Consider the following 25,464-nt stretch of genomic DNA (forward strand, 5'->3'; position numbering starts at 1 on the left):
AAACCAAAAAAAAAAAAACAGGGCACTTAGTCTATTCCATTTATTTTGTGTCAAGTAATTTATCTAAAATATTTTTAGAAATGTGGGTAGTTTTGTTTTAAATCAAAAGCTGCATAATTAGCATTGTACATTAATTTTAAAGCAAACGGTTTTTCTTTTCCTCCTGCCATCATAAAGGGAGGTGCAGGCTATCAAACTATCAAAACACATAAAGATAAGCTAATTCCATCATTCAGAGATCAATATTGAGCACGCTGTGTTGTACTTCTTACATTCTTTGGCCACCCCCATGTACCTCTTATATGTATTTTTGAAGTTAGAATGCTCTGTTTTTTTGTGTTTGTTTGTTTTTTGAGATAGGGTCTTGCTCTGTCACCCAGGCTGGAGTGCGGTGGTGCAATCATGCCTCACCGAAGCCTCAAACTCCTGGGCTCAAGCAGATCCTCCTATCTCAGTCTCCCAAGTATAGCTGGGACCACAGGTGCATGCCACCACACGCAGTTAACTTTTTAAATTTTCGGTAGAGTCAGAGTCTCTTACGTTGTCCAGGCTGGTCTCAAATTCCTGGGATCAAGAGATGCTTCTGCCTTGGCCTCCCAAAGTGTTGGGATTACAGGTGTCAGGCATGAGCCACTGTGCCTGGCCTGGAAGGCTCTTTTCAATACCACTACCTTCTCTAACACCTGGTACAACTAATAATAGTGGATACAATTTACTGATCACTTACTATTTGCCAGGTACTTATGATGTTGTGTTTCTTACCAATTTATAAATGGGGAAACATGGCAGAAATGTCAGCATATTTGTTTGCAACAGGACGTAGGTCTGTGAGACCCCCAGCCCCACTTGTCTTATCTACTCTGCTATGCCATCTCCCCATAGTCTTTTTCCATCATTAATTTATTAATTTTATTTTTGTTGACCATAATTGTATAATTAAACGTTTTAAAGTTATTTATAATGGCTGTAATGCTTTAAGATTTAATAGTAAATGAATGCTATAAACAGTATGCTAGCATTTATTTTATAAAAGAAAATTTTTGCAATTGTGAATACAATTAGGTTCATCAAAATCACTTACTTTTCTACCAAGCAATACTTTAATTACATGTCTATTCAATGTGATAGGACATAGTTCATTCTGTAACAGACATAGTCCAAGAATCCTAAAAACAAAGACAGAGAAATAAGATTTAAATAATTCTAGAATACATATATCCCCCCCACACATAATACATATTAATATTTTGAGAAATTCTCTACAGCCTCCTTTCTATGCAGCATAAAGTACAGCACATACACTTTTTCAAAAAACAAACAAACAAACAAACAAAAAAACAGGAACACCAGCCTGAGAATGTTTTGTTTTTGAGACAGGGTCTCATTCTGTCACCCAGGCTGAAGTGCAGTGGCACAGTCAGGTCATCCTCCTACCCCAGCCTCCCAAGTAGCTGGGACTACAGGCATGCAGCACCATGCCCGCTAATATTTTTTTATTTTTAGTAAAGACAGAGTTTCGCCATGTTGCCCAGGAAGGTCTCCAACTCCTGGGCTCAAGTGATCCTCCCAGTTCAGTCTCCCAAAGTGCTGAGATTACAGGTGTGAGCCACCGCACCCAGCCTACATACATTTTAAAACAAATATATTTTAGAAAATCTCATAAATTGAAATGTTTAAAAAAATTCAAACCCAAGATTAAAGCTCTTTTACCTGCCAATGTTTCTGAAACAATTCAACCTTGCTTCTGTGTTCTTGCCAGGCCTTGGAGTATAAAATCCTCTTTTCCCAGGTTGGTAAAACAAAGGGGCATTGTCATCACCATCATCTGTATCATCTAAATCCATATCTACTACACTTCGACTAGAGCCATGGCGCTTTCGGTTTTCCTGCTAACAGAGAATATCAGACAGTAAGCCCCAAGATTCACTGAAAAAACAAAACATATGAAATGTTCTCTCAAATCATTCAAATGAAGTCAGGTAGGAAGAGCAACATAAATATTTAAATATATGTGTATAACAATATTAAAGGTAAATGAACTTTTAATTTGCCCTTTCAGAATGTGACACACAAAGCTTGTGTATTATTAGGTCTTTAACATCTCTGTTAAAGTATTTATTGTTAAAATAAAGTCATTTAATGAAACTCGGGTAAGCTTCTTTCACTTTATTGCCTGAAAAGTCTTTTCACTGGATACAGAATTCTGTCATCACTTTGATGAGTTTCTTGACTTTTGGCTTCCATACTTTATAGTGAGAAATCCACTCTTTCAAATCACTGTTTCCCTATAGGTAAAGAACCATTCTTTGGCTGCTTTCAACAACATTTCTTTATTTTACAGAAGTTTGATTATAATGTATCTGGACATAGTTTTCTTTCAGTTTATTCTGTTGAGTTCACTGACTCTTGAATCTGGAAATCTATGTGTTTTACCATATTTAGGAAGTGCCCAGCCATGATTTATTTCTTCAAATATTTTTTTCTATAGCAATTTCTTCTCTTCCCCTGAGTATTTCAGTGACATATATGTTAGATCTTTTGAAGTTGTCCCACAGGTCTCCCTGAAACTTTCCTTTTGTTTTAAAATATTTTCTCTATCTGTTCTTCAGAAAGGGTAATTTCCATCTATCTTCAAGCTGACTGACACTTTCCTCCAACACCTTCATTCAGCTATTGACCCACCCTGTGAATTTTTTTCTTTCAGATATTGCACTTTTAATTCTAAAAATTTCCCTTTGTTCTCTTTTGAAGTTCCTGTGTGTCTGCTGAGAACCTCTATCTTTCCATTCACCAGTGTTCACCATTATCTTGCAGAACATGGGATAGACTTTGATAATTCCAACAAGTGGGTCATCTCGTGGTTGCCATCTATTGGTTCTTCTCCTGAGAGGTGGATCCAGTCTTTCCTGGTTCTTTGTAGGCTCAGTAATTTTAGAGTGTATCCTGGGCATTGTGAATTAGTTGTGAAAACTCTGAGTCTTAGTAAATTAACATGAATTTAGTAGGCAATCAACCTACTTAGGTTCAAATTGGAAGTCTCACCTTCTATGTGCAATTGTTTCCATGCCAACTAAAAAGCCTCCCTTATGCTATAGCATGATATGTCACTTGTTTTTGCAATGTTGGCACCAGCTACTTCTTTGAAGAATGAGTCCCAGGAGTCCTAGAACTCCTGACCTCATGATCCGCCTGCCTCGGCCTCCCAAAGGGCTGGGATTACAGGTGTCAGCCACCGTGCCTGGCAAATTAGTCCTAGGATTCTATACATCTTTCCCTCTCTGCTCTTCAATTTGTTACTTATTCCAAGTAAAGCTTAATTCAAGCTGTGCTCAAATGGACGCCATCCAATGGGTGGGATTACACTGAGCCCTAATTAAGCTAACCTTATTATTTGACTCTATGCATAATACTGATATATTTATCTTTGCTTCTGTCTCTCTACTGTAAACATTCATTTTATTTATAAAGACAGTTTCTTCAGAAATCCTGCTTTCATACTCTTTATTTAAATTTCCTTGTAACTTAAGTTCTGTGATTATCAGCACATGAATAAAATGTTCCTTACCTGTACCTTTTCTGAGGAGTCTACTAATCCAAGATCCAGGATACTATCAGCTCCATTTTCCCTAAAAACAAAAAGCCTTTCACATTCCAGATAATGGAGACTTCTAAAATTTAGCATATAATTTAAATTTAAAAGGACTTACTTACAAAATACATTCAAGTTTTGGAGTCAATAAATATCCAATGCACCTGCTAGTACTAATGCAGCATGAGCAGAGAAGTTGGTAATACAAATCTTTAAAAAAGTGTATCACTAGATCCTTCACGTATGATTCAAGATAATGGACTAAAGGCTCCCTGACAAAATGAATGTGGTCTTCATAGGGGTGCTGGAACACTTCTACAATGCTCAGAGGGAGCACTACAGAAGAACAGAAGAATGTTCAGAAAGCAATCCAAATTCACTAGCAAATTCTCTAGTGAATTTAATGATTCTAGAACACCAATAAATTCACTGTTTACTCCAGAAAGCCAAGTGAAAGCCGCCAATATTGTATATTGGTTGCATTCAACAGAAAACATGACTAAATACGCAACTCTTAACATATATTCACAAAAATCTTTTCACCAAAAATGTACATTGTTCTTGATTTTTCTATAATGGACTAAGCTATACCAGTGTGCTGTAGCTCCAGAGACAGGGCAGAGGAATAAACGAACAGTACATAAAATCCAGAGAAGAAAAGTAAGAGCATCAGCAAAGAAAATACAGTTCTCTCAATAGTCTTTGGCTTGGACCATTAAAAGGCTCTGGAAGTGGCTGTTTAGCCACTACTGGGCTAGTGCCCAGCCTACCAGCTTATACATCTGTAGGAGTGTATCTAATCTAAATTCCTAACTCAAAGTCATGATTAGGAAGAAAAAATACAAATTTTCATCTAAAATAATAAACACTTCAAAGCTTCAAACTGGATATCAGATTAGCCCCAGGATAGAAACTACAGCATAAATGTGACCTATCTTCCCTTTTTTTTTTTTGAGACAGAGTCTTGCTCTATCACAGGCTGGAGTGCAGTGGCGCAACCTCAGCTCACTGCAACCTCTGTCTCCCGGTTTTAAGCAATTCTCCCTGCCTCAGCCTCCCGAGTAGCTGGGATTACAGGTGCTCACCACCACACCCAGCTTATTTATTTATTTATTTACTTATTTATTTTTTGAGACGGAGTCTTGCTCTGTCGCCCAGGCTGGAGTGCAATGGCATGGTCTTGGCTCACTGCAAGCTCCACTCTCCTGGGTTCAAGCTATTCTCTTGCCTCATCCTCCCGAGTAGCTGGGATTACAGGCACCCACCATCGTGCCTGGCTAATTTTTCTATTTTTCGTAGAGACGGGGTTTCATCATGTTGGTCAGGCTGGTCTCGAATTCCTGACCTAGTGATCCACCCGCTTTGGGCTCCCAAAGGGCTGGGATCACAGGCATGAGCCACGGTGCCCAGCCATCTTTAACTTTTTTTTAGTAGAGATAGGGTTTTGCCATGTTGGCCAGGCTGGTCTTGAACTCCTGACCTCAGGTAATCTGCCCACCTCAGCCTCCCAAAGTGCTGGGATTACAGGCGAGAGCCACCGCGCCCGGCCTTATCTTCCTAAGTCACTTTTACTTGTCATCTTGGAAAAAGGGATATGTAATCTGTTAGATATTTTTTAGATTTTATATTAAATTCATACTTTACAGAATAGAAACCAAAAACTTGCATGAATTTTTAAGACAAATCAAGAAGCCTAAAAGAAATTTCATGGTTATGGCAAGAACACAGTGTATAATATGACCTCTGCCAGGAGGGTATTCTGGTAAGTGAATTTGAGATGTACTTTCTTTCAAGTAATTTCCAAATAACCTAGGTAACTATTAAAACCCTACCTTTCTAATACATGAGAAGAAACTAAGCTGTCTCATTCATGGAATTTAAGCTATCATTTAAAAATACATTTAAAAAATAAATAAAAATGCATTTAAAGTCTTATACTTTATGACATAAATTTTAAGATATGATGGCACCCACATACTGAAAATAAGTAGCTGATGTTTAAACTGAAATGCCTTCCCAATTGTACACATTACCGTCCATGTGCAATAATCAGTTCCATGGCCTCATCCACTCTTGCTCTCAGAGAATCTTCACTTGCTAGAAGGAGAAGCAGCTGAGCTGGGGATAATTCCAACAACATGCCAGTGATTTTACTTGCAAATGCCTGTAAATGATGAACAAATGTTACTTGACTACTCTCTAAAACCTGTCTAATTACATCTACAATCTTTTATTTAAAAAATAATAAGAAACTTGGGTAACAAATACAAAATTTCAGAACCAGTAAGGTCTTTTATGAAACTGGAAGATCAATTATAGAGAAACTTGGCAGGGAATAAACAGTCCATGCACTACTACATCTTGTTAAAGCTACTTATAATATTTGTATGACAAGTTTTCTTTTTAGGTTTTTTTATATCTCTGAGTTAAACATACATATACTCAATTTCCATATTTTTTTTCTTCATCAGAGAGCCAGAAATATCTTTTATTTAGGGTAGAAAAAAAGAAGGGGGTAGGGTAGAGAAAAAGATACCTATGTTTAAGGCTGAGGACTTGCTGGAAGAAATAATAGTTTTCTGTTATTCTTTCACTATAAAATGTGTACATACAGTTATGCATAAAGACAAAAAACATAACGAATTTGTGTGTTTCATATCATATAAAGAAAAACTCTTGATAGAACATTCAAAATAAAATTCTTCCTGCAATACTAATCAGCATTGTGTTCCAACTACAGCTTGCTAACAGATAAATCTGCTCCAAAAGTAGTAATAATTTGTTCAAATGAAGATACAATAAATATAATGCACAGCAAATTATTTAGCATGCAAGGAAGGTAGAATGGAGACAGTGTCCCAACATAAGGTGGGTGGAGGAAAAAATAAATTCAAGCTATACAGTTACCCTTCAGTAAACACTGCCTTATTCCCTCCTGAGCTTCCTTCTTACTACAGAGCTAAAAAGAGTCCTCACAATCATGTGGTTTTGCCAGTAGCTGACAATTTTTTTTAAACACCATCTTTAATTCAAAAGCAAAAAAATAACACAGCCAGTTAAGGGGTAACTAAGTACACAGTACACACTGGTTGCATTGCTTGTACACGAGGATAAAGCCTCTCTCCAAGTGCCTGCCGATGTGCTGGCAGAGGATCAGGATCGTCGCTAGGATTTCCTTCAGAGGCTGGTCTAAAGGGCCTAGTGTCGATGGAAAGCTGTCTTCTAAAGTCTCTGTAAGAGAAGGAAAACGATTATGACTTCATTTCCTTTGACTAACAAGTAAAAATATTAGCACAACTAGTAAAAAAGTTAGAAAACCAGAACACATAGGTTGTTCAGTTATGGTACCAAGGTGGTAGAGTGCCAAAACAGATGATGGTTAGGAAATAAAGATTATCTAGATTTTTTTACTTAATTTAAAAATTTTATTGTAAGGGAGTAGGACCTTAACATACCAGATATCAAAAGTCCACACACAATTCTGGAAATTTTAGTCAAAAGTAAAATGCAATCCATCCTAACGAGAAAACTTCAAAGATTCTACATAGCACAATCTGCCAAAATTAATTTTTTTTTTGCCAGACAGAGTTTTGCTCGTTTCCCAGGCTGGAATGCTATGCAATAGCACGATCTCAGCTCACTGCAACCTCTGCCTTCCGGCTCAAAGGATTCTCCTGCCTCAGCCTCCCAAGTAGCTGGGATTACCGGCATGCGCCACCACACCTGGCTAATTTTGTGTTTTTAGGACAGACAGGGTTTCACCATGTTGGTCAGGCTGGTCTTGAACTCCTGACCTCAGATAATCCACCCATCTCGGCCTCCCAAAGTGCTGGGATTACAGGCATGAGCCACCGCACGTGGCCTGAAAAATTAAGACTTTTTAAGATAAACTTAGGAGAGAATGATATGGGTAAAAAAATTCAAACAGGAACTTGAGTCAGATAAAAGAGAATTTCAACTGCCTCTGGGTTTTTAAAGCAGAACTTTATTAGTTAATAGACTATTCTTAGTTATTGTATTTTATTAACAGACTATTCTTAGTTACTATACATATGTTCAAAATTAAAACTTTACTTTTCTAAAAAATAATCCATAATTAAGATTCTTTCATTTACAGGCCTATCTCTAATTCATCCAAAAAGGTGGTATTGAATCAAAGATACAAAATTTACCTATCCCGGTCCCTCCGAGAACCTGCTCGCAAACCACTACTCCTCCTCATTTCCCTTTCTCTCTCCCTTTCCCGATCTCTCTCTCCTCGGTTCCTTAATCTCTGCATTAAACCTAGAAGAAAATAAGAAATATACTGTATTTAGACGAATGCAAATTCAACTACGTTAAATTTCAAAGTCAATGCAAAGAAATGAGACAAACGTAAGAAAACACGACAGCTAAAGATTATCCTTCCCTAGCATCTGTGTTGTTAACGCCTTTGTCTCCCTATGGGTTTCCAGGGTTAGAGGTGATTGTGTAGAATATACCCGGCACGAAATAGATGTTCACTCAATATTTGTTAATCAATTTTCTCCCTTGTCATGTCAAAGCTGTGAAATAATATATAGCAAGTAAGGTTATGATAGTGTCACTATAAATAATGCTGAAATTTCTTACATGACTAGACTCATTTAAATATCCTCTGTTCTTAGTTTTTGGCATGAAAGCATTAAAGGCCACCAGAATATTACCTATTACTATTTTTAAATTCCTAAGCCCAAGCCAGAGTATGGTTTCCTATAAGTGTACAAAAAAGATAGTTTTGAAATGTTAAGATTTCCCAGTTTCCTCGAGTTTCCTCATTCACATCTCCTAATTTCTTTTCATTATAACATTATAGAAAGTGAAATGGTGAAACTGATGAAAAGCTGAGGAACTCTCACTCATTTTTTCACCCTCAATCCTTTCTACAGCTCAGTCAGTCTCCATCCATCTACAAGTCTGATAATCTTCTGCTCCTACTTGATGTGAATCTAAGGCTTTTGTAATTTTCACAAATTTTAAAATTTGATCCTTGTAATCTTAAAACTTAGCTAAGAGTCCTAAACCCAAAGTGCTGATCCTCAGTGAGGTAATAAGCTTGCACCAGGATTTTTTTTTTTAAGTCTTGCTAAACAGTGAGCTTAGTGACACAGTTCATTTGCATTTGGTTGCAAAGTCCTTATCTCACTGGGGACCAGGAGCAAGTTTGGAAATCGTAATGTGAACAGCACTGCTCTTAGAATAGCATTTTCTTCTCAAATATCCCTGTGGGTTAAATACTGAAGTGGAGGAAATGCTGCAATTTGCTCGGTGAATTTTTATATCACTATGTATTTTACAACCTCTTACCCACCTGCAACATATAACAATTGAGATGAAAAACTAGTACAATCACAAACATTTATCAAAATAAATGTGTCCGTAAAATAGCAAATTGTTGTCAATTAGAATAGTTTAAACAAGATTAAATCAATCTAGAATAAAATTATGTAAAAATGCAAATTTATGCACTCACACATATATAAACCATGATTACCACTGTTGGTTTGAGCAACAAGGAAAGAATTTTTATGATGTTTGTTATTTGCAGAGTACTTACTTGTGTGGGTGCCTTTGTTGGCATTTTGGATACACTCTAGATTTGGCAATTTTTCATTTGACAAAAATGCTTGTGCAATGGCTGTATAAAAACTTCGTGCTACACCACTGCCCTCTCCTGGCTCATCCTTAAATGTGACTTTTACTCTGTGTACAGCCATTGGTGTAGTAGCACATCTTCGACCAAAGTGATTGTTAAGCTGCCTCATAGTCTGCTGAATGAGAAGATCTCGATCCCGATCAACCTATTAAAACATAACAAGAAGTCGAAAAGTAGTAAATTCAACGTTGGAAAGTAGCTTGAATTTTTCTATGTACAATCTGAAAATCTAGTTTTAGCCTTTCCTTGAGTTTAAAAAACTGCAAAGTAATTGGAGTTCTCAGAAGCTTATCCATTGCAAAATACAATACTTTAAAGCACACAAGAATGTCTTGCAAATTAAATCAGGACAATAGAATTTAATTCAATTCTAACACTTTCCTTCAAAGGTCTATTGGAAAACAATAATCTTGTTCAATTTGGGGATACACCAGAATACCAAATGATCAGAGATGTTAAAAAGAAAATACCAGAGAAAAAACAGATGAATTCCTTGATGACAAGCTAAGTGGGTGGGAGGCTGGAGGGGAATTAACCAAACTGGAAAAATTGTTTGCACCTTTTCTCACAAAGATATGTATTCATTAATGAGTGTGTCTATCACCTACAGCTACATAAAAAGCCTCTGAAATCTGAGAGAAAGCCAACTTAGAAAAAAAATGGGCATATCAACTGAGTTAAATATAACTATCCTAAATATATGAAATAATGTTTAACTTTGCCCAAAATAAGATAAATTCAAATTAAAACTATACTGAGGTGCTATTTCTTACCTATTAGATTAGCAAAAATCTAGAAATTTAACAACTGCTGGTAAGACTGAGGAATCAGGCATTCTCACATTGATGGTGAAAATGCAAAATTATGCAACTGTTATGCAGAAGTATTTGTCAATGTCTAGCAAAATTATATGCACATGCTCTTTGACCCAGCAATTCCATGTCTAAGTATCTATCTCAGGGACACACTAGCAAAAAAAACACCAGGCCATTCATCACACTATCTTTAATAGCAAAAGACTGGAAACAAGCCCAAATACCTAGTCTGTAAGGGATTAGCTGCAAAAACTGCGATAACAACCATTAAAGTGCAGTACATTAAGCAGCTATAAAAGGAAGGCAGAACATCTCATATTTTCTCTGGGATATACTATTAAGTGAGAAAAGTAAGATGGAATAAAATGTATGTATGTTTGGGGAGGTGGGAGGAGGTATGTAATTAACACATACATATGCTTATATGTTTTAAAAGGGAGGGAAGGAAATAAACTTGAAAAAATGGTAAAAGAGACAAGAATGGACTTACATCCATTCTTTTGTAGAGTTCACTCTGCCACACTGTAGATATTTTACATTGATTACAAAATAAAACCAAAAGAGGAAAAAGGAATCCCTAAAATCTGAAAGCAAAATGAAACAAAAGGCCCTAATTATATAGAGGTGGTAGCAAAACCTACAAAGAATTACTTCAAGTGACTTTAAAACAAACCTAATTTAACTGTGTATCTCTAACTGCATATGACCTAAGGACAAACATCCACAAATAAATCTTCAATTATTTTGAATAATCATTTTGTTAGTGGTAGCGCTGATGTTATAGTTCTTTGTAAGAGACAGAGTCTCTCACACTATGTTGCCCAGGCTGTCCTCGAATTCCTGGACTCAAGCCATCCTTCCACCTCAGATTCCAGTGATGTAATTCTAAGACTGCTACTGTGTATGTTGTGGCATTAAAACAAATGAGTAATTTGATTAATGTTGTTGGGAAGCTGGCTATTCACTTTGAAAGAAAGGAGACAAAGACTTAAGATCTAACAAGCAAGGCCAGGTGTGGTGGCTCACACTTGTAATCCCAGCACTTTGGGAGGCCAAGGCAGGTGGGTCACTTGAGGTCAGGAGTTTGAGACCAGCCTGGCCAACATGGTGAAACCCTGTCTCTATTAAAAATACAAAAATTAGCCAGGCATGGTGGCAGCACCTGTGATCCCAGCTACTCGGGAGGCTGAAGCAGGAGAGTCGCCTGAACCCGGGAGGTGGAGGTTGCAGTGAGCCAAGATCATGCCACTATGCTCTGGCCAGGGCGACAAAGCAAGACTCCGTCTCAAAAAAAAAAAAAGAAATCTAAGAAGCAAACATGACAAAAACAACCCTGTGGTCCTAAATCTTGAATTTGAATTGGGAGTATCAGTATTAATTCATTATTTGATTTTTTAAAAAGAACAAAATAAAATGCATTGCCAAACTGTTATCAATTAAAAAGGCCTAGAAACCACGATCAACCCAGTAGCAATATGCAACCTTAGAGCACAGACTGTAATCTCATAACACAATTTCCTACTAAAAGGAATCAAGGCTACTTTAAGAAATGGCTGATTTAAGGTCTGTGACAGGAAATGCCCAAGATGAAACATACCAGAAAGTAAGAAAGTTTATCAAAAATTATTGGGGCCATGTCAAAAGGACTCAGGGATCAAAATTGACTCAAGACACAATCTGAGCATCAATATGAATAATAATCTCAATGGAATGAAATACATCAAAAAATGTTTAAATCAATGCCTGCATAATGATACTTAAAAACTAAAACAAAAAAATTCATAGAGGATGCTAGGGAACCAAACTGCCAGAGAAAACCACTATTCTAAATTTGGTGGTTACAATAAGAAAAAAATAAAAAGAAACCACACACACACACACACACACACACCAAAAAGAAAAAATAAATTTGGTAGTTAACATTTCTTTTTATTTTCTTTAAATTTTTAATTATAAGTACATATCCCTAAGCAAAGCTATAGTTATTTTGCATGTTTTAAAATTTATATAAATAGCATACTACAGGTACAGTATAAGAAAATCTAAATACCTTTACCTCTAGTGATAAATCTCTTGACTGCTGGTTTCTCAGTTTTTCCATTTCTCTACGGAATTTTGATTCTTTTACCTCAAAACCACCCAATTCAGTTAGGATCTTAAAAAAAAAAAAAATGCATGACAGATTATTCCCTGAAATACATGCTTATCAGGCAGAATAGAATTTAAAGTGCACAAAATACATACTGATCCAGGTTCTGCTCCAACATCTTCCATGAATACCCTGCCGAACAGTTCTAAAGAAAGGCGCCAACGTCCTAGCAGCATATCATGGGAAATAACCATTCCCATAAAGCTACACTGTGGCCTGTAAGAAGTTTAAGGGAAGGGGTGGGGGGAGGAAATAATTTAGCCAATTTCAAAGGCTGATTGGTTTTTGTTCAATGGTAGTAACTTACTTTTTTTAAAAAATATTCTGAGGTCTTAACTTCTTCAAACTGTGTCCTAACAGAGAACTTTTCCATAGCTACTTGTTCCCGACAGAACTTATTTTTCCTCCCTTATTCCTTCTATATTCTACATACAGATAAATCCCTGGGCTATGTCTTGTCTTCGTCTTTCATTTTACCTCCTCTCCTTCAAGTCCAATGTCCATCTCCATTTAGGTGACTCCCAGATCCACCTCTAGTTCAAACTTTCACCATGAACCAGAATTTCCATTTGTTAAATAAATATGTCCACATCAACGATGCTCGATTCAAACTCAGCATGGTTAAAACTTAATATGGCTTCTTCACCACAATGACAGTTCTCCTGATTTCTTTTCAGTAGTACCATCTCTTTCCCTAATGCCCTGACTTAGAGCAGATTTTAATTTTTCTTCCTCCTCTTCCTTCAAAGTGATCAAGTCCATCTTAAGTTTCTCTTCCTTTCCATGATGTCCTTTCTAAAGTCAACATTCTGCCTCAGCATCCTTCCCCCAACTAACTGAAATTATTAATAATAACAAACAGCTTTTTAGCTGGCCTCCCTACCTCTAATTCTCTCCAGTCTGTTTCTGCACATTCTAACCATCTCAATTCAATCCATATTGCTTCTAGGAAGCTTGGGCCACCCAAGTCCACAATTCTCCCGTCTTACATGGTTATTAGACAATGTATATACAGTGTATCTTATTTTCAAACTAGCTTTTTAACTCCAATCTAAGCAAAAAAATTATTATGCCATGTAACCAAAAAAGAGTCAACAAATCATACTGAGCCACAGTATATACTAACAAATTTTTATTAGATAAACAAAGAACCTACCTCTTGTAAGAGAATTACAAACTTGGAAAAGGAGCACAGATAAGTGTGAATCACAAATCTAGAAAGTTCTACTCTTTCTAGTTTTTCAGTTTCCCCTTAGCTGAGCTAATAGCAAGTCTATAAATAGTAACTAGACATGGATATGTATTTTTAACGCTGTACTGAACAATAAAAACAAAGGGTCTTAGCAAATACCTGAAAGATGTGAGAGGTGGCCCTTCACTTTCAGTAAGTCCTATTTCTGCTAGTAAGCTACTTTTTAATTGTGCAGCAAGATCATGAGCAGATGGCCCTGGTTTTGAACTCTCAGCTTCTTCTGGCAGCACGGGCTGTTCTTCCCCTTCTTTTTTTTGCCGGTTTTGCATGTTCATTACATTTTTCAGATTGGCAGCATAAGACATTTTTGTTGGAAGAACCTATGAATATTTACATTTAAAAGTTACAAATGAAAGGAAAAAAAACTAATTAGATTTTGTCCTCAACTTAGTAATATAGGAATCATATGCAAGTTTTTTTCCCTTTCTGGAGCTTCAATGGTCCTTTTGTCTGATGGCCCTGGCTGACCACCAATTCCAATGCATTTACCAAACCAACCTCAGATAACTACTTTTTTTTTAGACAGAGTCTTGCTCTGTTGCCCAGGCTGGAGTGTAGTGGCGTGGTCTTGGCTCACTGCAACCTCCATCTCCTGGGTTCAAGTGATTCTCCTGCCTCAGCCTCCAGAGTAGCTGGGATTACAGGTGCCTGCCACCACGTCCAGCTAATTTTTTGTAATTTTAGTAGAGACGGGGTTTGGCTATGTTGGCCAGTATGGTCTTGAACTCCTGACCTTAAGTGATCCACCCACCTCAGCCTCCCATAGCGCTGGGATTACAGGCATAAGCCACTACAACCAGCCTTTCCCCCCCCACCCCTTAAATTCACTTCTTGGCCTGAGCACGGTGGCTCACGCCTGTAATCCTAGCATTCTGGGAGGCTGAAGTGGCTGGATCACTTGAGGTGAGGACTTGGAAACCAGCCTGGCCAACAAAGCAAAACCCTGTCTCTACTAAAAATACAAAATAATTACCCATGCGTGGGGCCGGGCACTTGTAATCCCAGCTACTTGGGAGACTGAGGCAGGAGAATCGCTTGAACCCAGGAGGAAGAGGTTGCAGTGAGCCGAGATTGTGCCACTGCACTCCAGCCTGGGTGACAGAGCTAGACTCTGTCTCAGAAAATAAAATTAATTAAATAAATAAATAAATAAATTCACTTCTTGCCTTGGAACTTCAGAGAACTTTTAAAGAAATCTTTATAATACTGGTGGTACTTAAGTCTCATATATTTTTAATGTTTTCAGTACTGCATTCTCCTTTTTATCACTGAGATAATAAAAAATATGCTATTCAACTACATGTCTTCTAAACCTGCTTTTTAATGTTTTACTACTTTTTCAGTGGACAAACAGAAGAGTATAATTTTAGGCTCCCAAATCGGATCTATATCTGAAAACTAGATCTACCACTTAACTAGTTGTGTGACATAGACATTCCCACATGAAATTTACTTACTCTCTTCAAGACTCAATTCTTACCCAAAAAATCAGGGTGATAATGCATTCTAACAAACACAGTTATAAAGATGGAGACCAATGCTCAGGAAACAGAATTAGTCAACAAATATTAGGTATCATTATTAATGCTATCTTATTTATCTACAGTCTTGATTAAAATTAGTTCAGCAAGTAAAAGTTGTAGCCAAAATTACACATGCTCATCTATATATTTTTATTATACATGAAAAATTCAAATTTTCAGCCACATACAGCAGTCAGCTCTGTGAAACAGACAAAGCACATAAGGAGGCTGGTATTTTATGGATGAAGTGATCTGACAGCAAGTTAATGACAGTGTTGGAATTCTTCCTACATTATACCACAAGGCAGGAATTTCTGACACTTCATTTCAGAAAATATAATATTCTGAATTAATGCATTTCTAAAAATCTATATGCTGGAACAAGTTGTCCTTAATAAATGTTATATTGCAAAAAACTTTTACTGTCTTACCTCTAGACAGTTTCTATCCACTGTAACCTCCATTAAACATTTCCCACTACTGGCAGATGAAGAATAAAGACCCTGACTTGGACGGCCAAAAAGATCCTCCTTTCTAGCATTTGGCTGGAATTTTAACAGAAAAATTCTAGTTACATTGAATGCTTTAAAGAAAATCAACTCAATTAGAAAGAAACCTTAAGTCTAACTTGTTTAATTCACCTGCAACAGATGTGGCTGATCAGCCAAGGGGATGGCTTCAGCCAGAGGCACTTCAAATGGATTTGGGGGTATACACCCAAGGAATGTCATGGAGTCTGAACGTCGGAAAAATGGATGGTTTTGGCCAGTTTCTGCAGGAAGAGAGTCATCATCCTTATCATTCAAAGTAGCACCTAAACATAAAAAGATAAAATGTTTTGTTTTTTAGGAAAATTACTTAATTACTGGATTAGGGTAACAGACCTTTAATCTGCTCAATCCAAAATTCCTACTACCTCTTTTATAAAATTTTAATGCCACACAAAAACAAGTTCATGGTCCAAAATTTTGGTATTTTTTAAAGTAAATATAACAGTTTAATATGGTTACAATGTAAGTTTTATGTTATGTGCAAATTTTACGTTATGTGTATGTTACAATAAAAAATGCAAAATAAAAATCAGCATTTAACAATATTGTGCCATTTTGCATTGGACAGAGGTTTCCCATATCCTCCTCTTTATCTTTTGAGATACCCACTACCCAAATACAGTTAGATTCATGAGTATACTCAGGACCCAACTCACTGACAAATCCAAACAGAAGAGATGATCAGGAACTGAAACCTGAGCATTTGCTAAGCAGAGTAATGTCTGAGCAATTTACATATCTCAATAGTAAGTCAGCACACTAGCACCAATTCTACTTAATAGAATAAAACTTTGGCAGTGCCTTGTTTGCATATAAACGGCAATGAGCTATGGCTGGGTTCTCGAAAAACAGCAGTTAGGCCAATTGTCTTTCCATAGGCTGAATAAAAGTACTAGTTGATAATAAGAAACTGGAGAATGCATTATTTAGCCCCATTTGAAATAACTGCAACCCACAAATAAACTCCACTAGACCCCAAAGTGTGATATTAAAACTTTTGGAGAAAAGTCTGGAATTGGGATATTTTCTCTTTTCACTGTATTAATTGCTAGCGTTCTGATATTTGGGAGCTTTAACTGGTAATTCTCATTTTTCTTGACTAAATCTATTTTGCATCAATATTAACAAAGGTTTTGCTAAGATTTTATTAAATGTAATAAGAGTATATTAAGAGTAAAGATAAACATAATACTAAGACAAATACAAGAAAAGATAGAAGAAAAAATATTGTTGGAAAGTTTAAAACATTTCTTTAATACATCCTGAGTTTTGAAATGTATAACGCAAGAATGTGTAAGCAAAAATGGACAGAAAATGTAAGAAATGAGACATAGAGAAGAAAAGAGAAATTCCCACCCAGACAGAAAATAATGAAGTTAAAAAGCTTGAAGGGGAACTACTGAGGCAGCCATTTCTTGAAGTAGATTAGCAGATTTTCTGTGCACTAACTTTGATTGGTGTCATCATCATTTTCATGTTCTGAATCTTCATTATCAATACCCAGTTCCAAGAGTTCTCGCGTCCTTTAAAAAGACAAGTGAGTCATTTTACGTGAAGTATTTGTATAATATGAACAGGAGCAAAAGTCAGGGGAAATACAAGCAAAAACACACTAAAAAGGTCGCTAATGTACCTAACCAATTTCAAACATTTTCAGAATCTGGGAAATGGTAGAGTGAACAGGTTTATGTACTATTACTACAAAATGGACTCAATAGAAGAAAAAGCAAATCACCTAAGAAATAACGAGTACCTATACAAACTCTAACAGAAAACATGGGCTGGGCATGGTAACTCATGCCTGTAATCCCAACACTTTGGGAGGCTAAGGCAGGGGGATCACTTAGGCCAGGAGTTGAAGACCAGCCTGGGGAACATCATGAGACACTGTCTCTCCAAGACATTAAGAAATTAGCCAGGCATGGTAGCATACGCCTGTGAGTCCTATCTACTTAGAAGGCTGAGGCAGGAAGATCACTTGAGCCCATGAATTCAAGGTTGCAGTGAGCTTTGATCGCATCATCACATTCCAGCCTGGGCGACAGAGTCAGACCCTGTCTCTTTTTTTTTTTTTTAAAAAAAAAGGAAAATATGAAGATGATAATCAGGCCAGGCCAAACTATCTCAAGCATGAAGTTTAACCAGATTCTTAGGTTTCCTATTTTAAGTGAAGAGTGGCAATGGGGAAAGGTTGGATAAATTCAAGCCCACTTTCCTATATGAAATGGTCCTGTGCTAGTTCTCTTTTGCAATGCTATTCTCCTTACTCCAAATGTTGACAATGTACTAAAGGAGACCATACCAAGCAAGTATTTCTTAAATCAACCTCATGGCAAGAATGGATACCTTTTGCGTTCTAGTTGAGGTGTATCCAATGTTGTCTGCTGATTCATTGCCTTAATCCAGTATATAAGTGCTTGAAAAACATATGCCACATGCTTCAATGAGCAAACATCCAAAACTGGAAGAACATCAGAATGCTCATCATTATGAGACCGCATTAGAGACAGAGCATAATTTAGGAAGTCTCCTCGTGCAGACATCATTCCTTGACGGGCGCTAAGCAAGGTGGCACGTCTATAAGAACGGAAAGAAATGAAAATGTTTATTAGAAGAACATAAATGTGAAATTTACTACTATCATAAATATGCAAAATTAGGAGCTGAGAATATTCATAAATACAAAGTAGTTAAGCCTGCTGCTCAGCTTTAGAAATATAACCACTGTGTATGATTTACAGTCTTATACTTTGTATAGAAAAGGAATTCCAGTATCCTTTGGAATGGCAAAATGAACTCTTTCCCTGAAGAGAGTGATTCTCAAACTTCAGGGTCCATCAAAGTCAACTGGAGGGCTTATTAAAACAGACCTCTGGTCTAATCCCCAGAGTTTTAGTAGGTCTGGGGTAAAGCCCCAGAATTTGCATTTCTAAATAGCTCTTAGGTGAGGCTGATAGTGCTGTTCTAGGGACCATACTTTGAGAATCACTTCATTAAAATGACACCAAAAGCACAAGCAACTAAAGAAAACACAGATATCCTGGGCAACATGGTGAAACTCTGTCTCTACTAAAAATACAAAAATTAGCTGGGCATGGTGGCGGGCGCCTGTAATCCCAGGTAGCTGGGAGGCTGAGGCAGGAGAACTGCTTGAAACTGGGAGGTGGAGGCTGCAGTGAGCCGAGATCACGCCACTGCACTCTGGCCTGGGCAACAGAGCGAGACCCTGTCTCAAAAAACAAACAAACACCCAGATATACATTGGAATTTATGAAAATTAAAATTGTACTTTCAAGGATACCACCAAGAAAGTGAAAAGATATCCCAGAGAATGGGACAAAATCTTCCCAAATTATATACTTGATAATGGGCTTACATGCAGAACAAAGAACTCATACACCTCAATTTTAAAAGACAAGCCAATTTAAAAAATGGGCAAGGTCGGGCGCAGCGGCTCACACCTGTAATCCCAGCACTTTGGGAGGCCAAGGTGGGTGGATCACCTGAGGTCAGGGTTCAAGACCAGCCTGGCCAATATGGCGAAACCCCATCTCTACTAAAAATACAAAAAAATTAGCATTGTGGCGGGTGCCTGTAATCCCAGCTACTCAGGAGGCTGAGGCAGGAGAATCACTTGAGCCCGGGAGGCAGAGGTTGCAGTGACCCAAGATCACACCACTGCACTCCATCCTGGACAACAAGAGTGAAACTCCGTTTAAAAAAAAAAAAAAAAAAGATGGGGGTGGAGGGGAGGTGGTGGCGGCGGGAGGATCCGAATAAGACATTTCTCCAAAGAAGATATATGAGTGGCCAGTTAGCCCATGAAAAGATGATCAACATCACTGACCATTAGGGAAATGCAAATCAAACATACTAGGTCACACCCACTGGGATGGTTATAACAAAAGACAGATAATAAGTGCTGGTGAAGATGTAGAAAAACTAAAACTCTCATACATACACTGCTACTGAGACTGTCTTCCTTTATGGAAAACAGTATTGCCAGTTCTTCAAAGAGTTACAAATAGAGTTACCATATGACCCAGCAATTCCATAACTAGGTATATATTCAAGAGAACTGAAAACACACATCTACACAAAAATCTATACACAACAGTTCATATGAGTATTATGCGTAATAGTGGAAAGGTGAAAATAACCCAAATGTCCAACTGATGAATGGATAAACAAAATATAGTATGCTCATACAATGAAATATTACTAGGAAATGAAAAAGAATGAAGTACTGATGTATGCTAAATATAGATGAACCTGAAAATCATTATGCTAAATTAAAGAACCCAGTCACAAAAGACCACATACTGTATGATTCCATTTACAGGAAATATCCAGAATCTATTGAGAGGGAAAACAGATTAACAGTTGCTTAGGAAGGGGAAGGGGGGGGAAGTAGGGGAAAATGAAGAATGACTGCTAATAGGTTTTCTGTAGAGAGGATTAAAATATTCCAAAATTCATTATGATGAAGGGCTGAAAAACTATGGAACTGGACACTTTAAATGGGTGAATTATATGTGATATGTGAATCATTATATTAAAGCTGACAGAGAGAAGGGAGAGAGAACACTGCCACCAATCAAGATCCACTATCAGAATTCTGTGTTCTCTGGGGTAACGACTACAGCCTAACAAAGATAAAGCTTTCGTCTTTGTGAAGCAGCCTTCCTAGGACAGGAAAGCTGCTACCTCTCAAATCTCTATCTTTAGTACAGCTATCTTTGCCAAGCATTCAATTCTGCACACTTGACATTTCTACAATTTTTTTTCCCCCAGTTCTCACATGTTCAAAAGCAAGTTTGTCCATTACACTACTCTTAGGTTTTTCTCTTTAATTTTCCTATTAGTTATTCAGGATCAAGGTTTAAATATAAATGATGCCCCTGCTACTTAATCCCTCAACAAGGCCCTAAATTCTGTTTTTTATTTCAATGCTTCTCTCCCCTCCTTTTGGTCTTCACTGCCCTACTTTAGTAACTATTACCTCTACTGTAGATGCCTATCACTGTCTTTCTAAGTAATCTCTTAGACCTTTGTCTTTCCTCACTTTATGATCTGCCTGGAGTAACAAAGTTGTTTATCCTGAGGTAGAGATAGAACCAAATCCTTGGATTTTGACTTTAGGTATGAGGAGGCACTTTTACTATATTACTGCTATTGCTCTGATGTTCAATATTTGAGCTGATACCTATTCCTGAAAAAGGTCACTTTATAACTGAATAGAAAGAACATAACAAATACATAGATATATATTTTAATTATAACTCAACAGGCTAGGGGAGGCAGAAAAAAAGAAATGTGATTTGAGAAAAAAAGAGCAGCACTGGTAATCACACATACTTTCCCCCTCCTGAGTACAAAGTACATTCATAACCAATCATAGTCAAAATAACTTTCTAAGAGGAGAGGGGGAGGTCTTGGGGATAATGAGACAAAGATACAGACCAATAACTTCAAAAATAAAAAGGCTTTAGTATCAGATTCCTATGATATGAATGGATTTTTAAAAACAGCTTGGATGATAACTAGCCTATTCTGCCTCAACAATTTAAGTAATGCAAGCAAGTCATTTCTTTCTGCCCTCACAGTAAGATGAGGTCTTACATAATAGCAACTAAAAAGCTTTAACCTTCTAGGATACAAAGATTCTATCTAAACATGCAAGTATAGATACTCCTCGACTGAAGATGTGGTTATGTCCTGATAAACTCATCATAAATGCATAAAATCTAAATGCATTTAATATCCCCAATAAACCCATCATAAAGTAAAAAAAAAAAATGTAAGTTGGGGGTCGGGCGCGGTGGCTCACGCCTGTAATCCCAGCACTTTGGGAGGCCAGGGCGGGCAGATCACAAGGTCAGGAGATCAAGACCATCCTGGCTAACACAGTGAAACCCCGTCTCTACTAAGAAAACAAAAAATTAGCCAGGCGTGGGTGGCAGGTGCCTGTAGTCCCAGCTACTCAGGAGGCTGGGGCAGGAGAATGGCGTGAACCCAGGAGGCGGAGCTTGCAGTGGGCCAAGATGGCACCACTGTACTCCAGCCTGGGCGAGAGTGTGAGACTCTGTCTCAAAAAAACAAAACAAAACAAAAAAATTGTTAAGTTGAGGATCCATTTTAAGTTGGGGACGTTCTGTATGTATGAAGAATTTCATACCGTCTGCCTTCAAGTGTTCGTAAGCTAGCTTCTTCTCGCGCAGTCATCCTCTCTCTTCTCGCTGAATTCTGAGAAGCGTGAAGAGGATGATTTGGATGTCCAGGATCACCAGCAGATGCTAATGCAGAACCATAACGTAATTGAGCTTCAGTAGAATCCATAATACTGACCATCCAGTTCCAAGTGGGAATAAGCTTTTCTTCTACATAGTTCTATGAAGACCAAACTAAAATAGTTAAAACTATCCAAATAGAGCTAAATTTGATACAGCAGCAGTATGTCAACATGTAAACATTTGTAACATTTAATTCCCCTAATACTGGAATTCTCATAATTGACAGCCAAAAAAATATACTAGAATGGGAAACTTTTCAGTGGTTTCATACCTGTAAGTTTACTGCATCTTGGTAAGTCAATTTCACAGCTGCTGGAATCTGAGAGTATACTAGGTGATTATACTTAGGAATAAGGCCCATCAAGTCCGAGATTTGTCTAATGACAATGCTGTAAGCCCTGGCTAAACTGCTTGCAGATGTTAGGTAACTGCTGGCGTTGCTAGCTTCCAAAGCAGCTGCTGCAGCTGCAGCACTTGTACTGATGGTACCACTCCGGCGTAAGTTTGAAGGATCAATATAAATCAAACCCGCTGAACTTGCTATAAGGAAAAAGGACAACCACAATGAGCTAATGTCAGTTGCTAATTGTGTTTCTCTGGGATTATATATACTTACGTAAATCTAAATGGTCAATTGTGGTAGCCAAGCAAAAAACTTTGCCTAAACCACACTACTTTGGGGAGAGGAGTATGGAGGGGACAAAAATTATATGAAGTTCTCAACCAGGGGAAATCTGATCCCCACACCACCTCCCCCCGCCAAAGGGGCTACACATTTGGCAGTATCTGCAGACATTCTTGGTTATCACAACTGTGGGAGCCAAGGGGAGGGGAAGAAGGGTGAGAGGGGTTTCACTGGCATCTAGTGGGTGTAGGCTAGGGATGCTGCCTAACATCCCACAATGCATAAGATAGCCTCCCACAATTATCCAGCCCAAAGATGCAATAATGCAAAGACTGGGAAACCCTGCTATAATCATATGTGCATATTTTTTATATTTGAAACTCAACAAAACAATGAGGAACTATCTTAAAACTAATTTTATCCCCAGATGAACATGCATAATTTTAAAAATCTATCTAAGTATTCTTAGCAATACCAAGTTTTCAGACTTGCCTGCTGGTGTAGATGTACTGGAAGGGGCTGTACTGGCTGCTCGCTGATGCTGGGTGTTGCGGACAGCCCACTGCATTGAACGGGGAGCTTGGGCAGCACCATTGGCATGGGAGCTATTTGTGGTTCTTTCTAATGGCTCATCAAGCATAAAGGTCTCCTGTTCTATGTCATCACTCTGACTACTACTGCTATCAGAATCACTTGAGTCATTCGATTGAGAATCATCTTCAGAAAAGAAGGCAGGAACACTGCTTGCTCCTAAAATTTTTGTTTTTAAAACCAAAAACATTGTGAGTTTAATAATTAAAATTACAATGTACCCCCTCATTCAGGAAAACATACATATTAAACAGAATGCCAGATTGTATTCAATAATCCACAAAACCCACCATAAAATAGTTTTTATTTGAAAATAACTTTTAAGCCCAGCTCTGTGGCTTAGGCAGGAGTGCAGTGGCACCATCTCGGCTCACTGCAGCCTCTGCCTCCTGGGTTCAAGCTATTCGTATGCCTCAGCCTCCTGAATAAATAACTTTTAGCTGGGTGTGGTGGCACATGCCTATAATCCCAACAATTGAGGAGGCTGAGGTGGGACGACTGCTTGAGCTCAGGAGCTCAAGACCAGCCTGGGCAACACAGCAAGATCCCATCTCTTAAAAAAAAAAATTAGTCCGATGTGGTGGCTTGCACCTAGTAGACCCAGCTACTCAGCGGGCTGAGGTAGGAGCTCAGGAGGTCAAGGCTGCAAAGAGCTCTGACTGCACCACTGGAACATCCAGCCTGGTGACAGAATGAGACCCAATTTAAAAAAAAAAGACAAGAAAATAAAAATCTTTTAAATAAACTTTAAAATTCATTCATTATTTAATAACCAGAAAAGCTGGAGAGAGTTATTAAAATAATACTTTCTTTTCTAATATCCAGAGAACAAGGATGAAGTTATAAAAATGCTTAGCTACCCTTGCGTGTATCACACAAAGTCTGACCCAATCCATGCTGAATACACACACACAGCCTTAGCATGAGCAAGAAGGTAGTTGGGATAAGGCAACATACCTGCTTCTGAACCAGCAGTTGCTGCAGTGACAACGCTTCTGCGCCCACTAGCATTATCTTGGTTGCTGTGGTTACTTTCACTATCACTTTCTGTTTCAGCTGCTGCTAACAAGTCCAGCTCCATATCACTCCCTAAAACATACATTGAAATAAGAAAAAAGCACAAACTCACTATGGTTTAAAACAGGGTCTGATAAGCCAGAATATCATAAGGGTGGGAACTAAGAAGGCATAGGGGGTAGGAGTTGGGGAGAAGGGGAATGGTGTGAAAGAGAAGGGATAACTACTAAAATAAGACTAAGTAACTACTCAACCTTAGAAGAATGGCTAGGGAAATTACGGTAGTCAACAGACTAGTGCATCAGGGCAGTGCAGGGGAGGACTGAAAGTAAATATACAAGTTATTAGCATCTGGGTGTAATTATGGGTGATTTATTTTCCTTTTCTCTAATTTCCAAATGTTTTGTAATACGACTATGATTATTTTAGTTTTTAAAAGTCTTTTAAGAAACTGACTTAAACAAAAAGAAAAAAGGGAAACTATTTTATATATGTATTTTATATAGCACCTAAATTTTCTAAATAGATGCTACAGAAACCCTTGGCAGAAAATAAGTTGACCATTTCACTATACATTCAAATGAGGTGCCTCTCTGTATTTAATATCTGCCTTTAAAAGTACCTGATTTACTCATACTGAGTAATTTCTCAAATAACCTGCATACCGTCTTCATCATGCTCATCATGTTGTCCCTCTGCCTCAGCATTTTCTTCCCCATGTTCTTCCTGTTCATCATGATGATCCTCTTCTCCAGCCACACCCTCCACCACCTCAACCTAAATCCAGAATCTTATTTGTAGACAATCAAAGCTAGTTAACTAAAATGCAAAGATCCCTAACTATAGAGAATTTGAAATCATATATCAAGCAGTTTTGAAAATCTTCATTTGTTAGTGACAATTTGCTATCAAAAATTATATCCTGGCTGGGCACAGTGGCTCACGCCTGTAATTCCAACACTCTGGGAGGCCAAGACAGAGATGGGCGGATCACAGGGTCAAGAGATCAAGACCATCCTGGCCAACATGGTGAGACCCCCGACTCTACTAAAACTATAAAAATTAGCTGGGCATGGTGTGTGCCTGTAGTCTCAGCTACTCAGGAGGCGGAGGCAGGAGAATCGCTTGAACCTGGGAGGTGAGGGTTGTAGTGAGGCAAGATTGCACCACTGCATTCCAGCCTGGGGACAGAGCAAGACTCCATCTCAAAAAAATAAAAAAAATTATATCCAGAGATCCCAAAGTTTATTACTGAGAATGTACAGAACGCTCAGAAGTATAAAAATTATACTGGGGCCAGGGAGGAGAGAATTTACCTCACAAATATGTAGTATCCTCTTTCAAATACATTGTACAAAACTACTAAATTTTTCTAACATTAAGAA

The 25,464-nt window shown here is 37.8% G+C and overlaps 1 protein-coding gene across 4 annotated transcripts in view; it reads right to left on the minus strand.

Annotated features, from left to right (window-relative positions):
* Positions 1 to 25,464, minus strand: part of UBR5 (ubiquitin protein ligase E3 component n-recognin 5) — a 153,875-nt gene that overhangs the window by 11,205 nt on the left and 117,206 nt on the right. For 2 of the 4 annotated variants that reach the window (XM_024250780.3, XM_024250778.3), the window contains exons 36-54: positions 24,745 to 24,856; positions 24,020 to 24,151; positions 22,964 to 23,221; positions 22,118 to 22,386; positions 21,732 to 21,943; positions 17,900 to 18,130; positions 17,003 to 17,076; positions 15,644 to 15,816; positions 15,434 to 15,547; positions 13,579 to 13,799; positions 12,323 to 12,443; positions 12,135 to 12,233; positions 9,165 to 9,408; positions 7,762 to 7,873; positions 6,676 to 6,820; positions 5,623 to 5,753; positions 3,566 to 3,626; positions 1,711 to 1,886; positions 1,082 to 1,166 (exon numbers count right to left, since the gene is read on the minus strand). In XM_024250780.3, the coding sequence (XP_024106548.1) occupies positions 1,082 to 1,166; positions 1,711 to 1,886; positions 3,566 to 3,626; positions 5,623 to 5,753; positions 6,676 to 6,820; positions 7,762 to 7,873; positions 9,165 to 9,408; positions 12,135 to 12,233; positions 12,323 to 12,443; positions 13,579 to 13,799; positions 15,434 to 15,547; positions 15,644 to 15,816; positions 17,003 to 17,076; positions 17,900 to 18,130; positions 21,732 to 21,943; positions 22,118 to 22,386; positions 22,964 to 23,221; positions 24,020 to 24,151; positions 24,745 to 24,856 (2,970 nt within the window). Of the gene's footprint in view, positions 1 to 1,081; positions 1,167 to 1,710; positions 1,890 to 3,565; positions 3,627 to 5,622; positions 5,754 to 6,675; positions 6,821 to 7,761; positions 7,874 to 9,164; positions 9,409 to 12,134; positions 12,234 to 12,322; positions 12,444 to 13,578; positions 13,800 to 15,433; positions 15,548 to 15,643; positions 15,817 to 17,002; positions 17,077 to 17,899; positions 18,131 to 21,731; positions 21,944 to 22,117; positions 22,387 to 22,963; positions 23,222 to 24,019; positions 24,152 to 24,744; positions 24,857 to 25,464 lie in introns of all 4 variants that reach the window. The other 2 variants (XM_024250779.3, XM_024250777.3) reach the window with 1 other exon arrangement.

The sequence above is a fragment of the Pongo abelii genome, chromosome 7, assembly GCF_028885655.2.
Source record: "Pongo abelii isolate AG06213 chromosome 7, NHGRI_mPonAbe1-v2.0_pri, whole genome shotgun sequence".
NCBI classification, from domain to species: Eukaryota; Metazoa; Chordata; class Mammalia; order Primates; family Hominidae; genus Pongo; species Pongo abelii.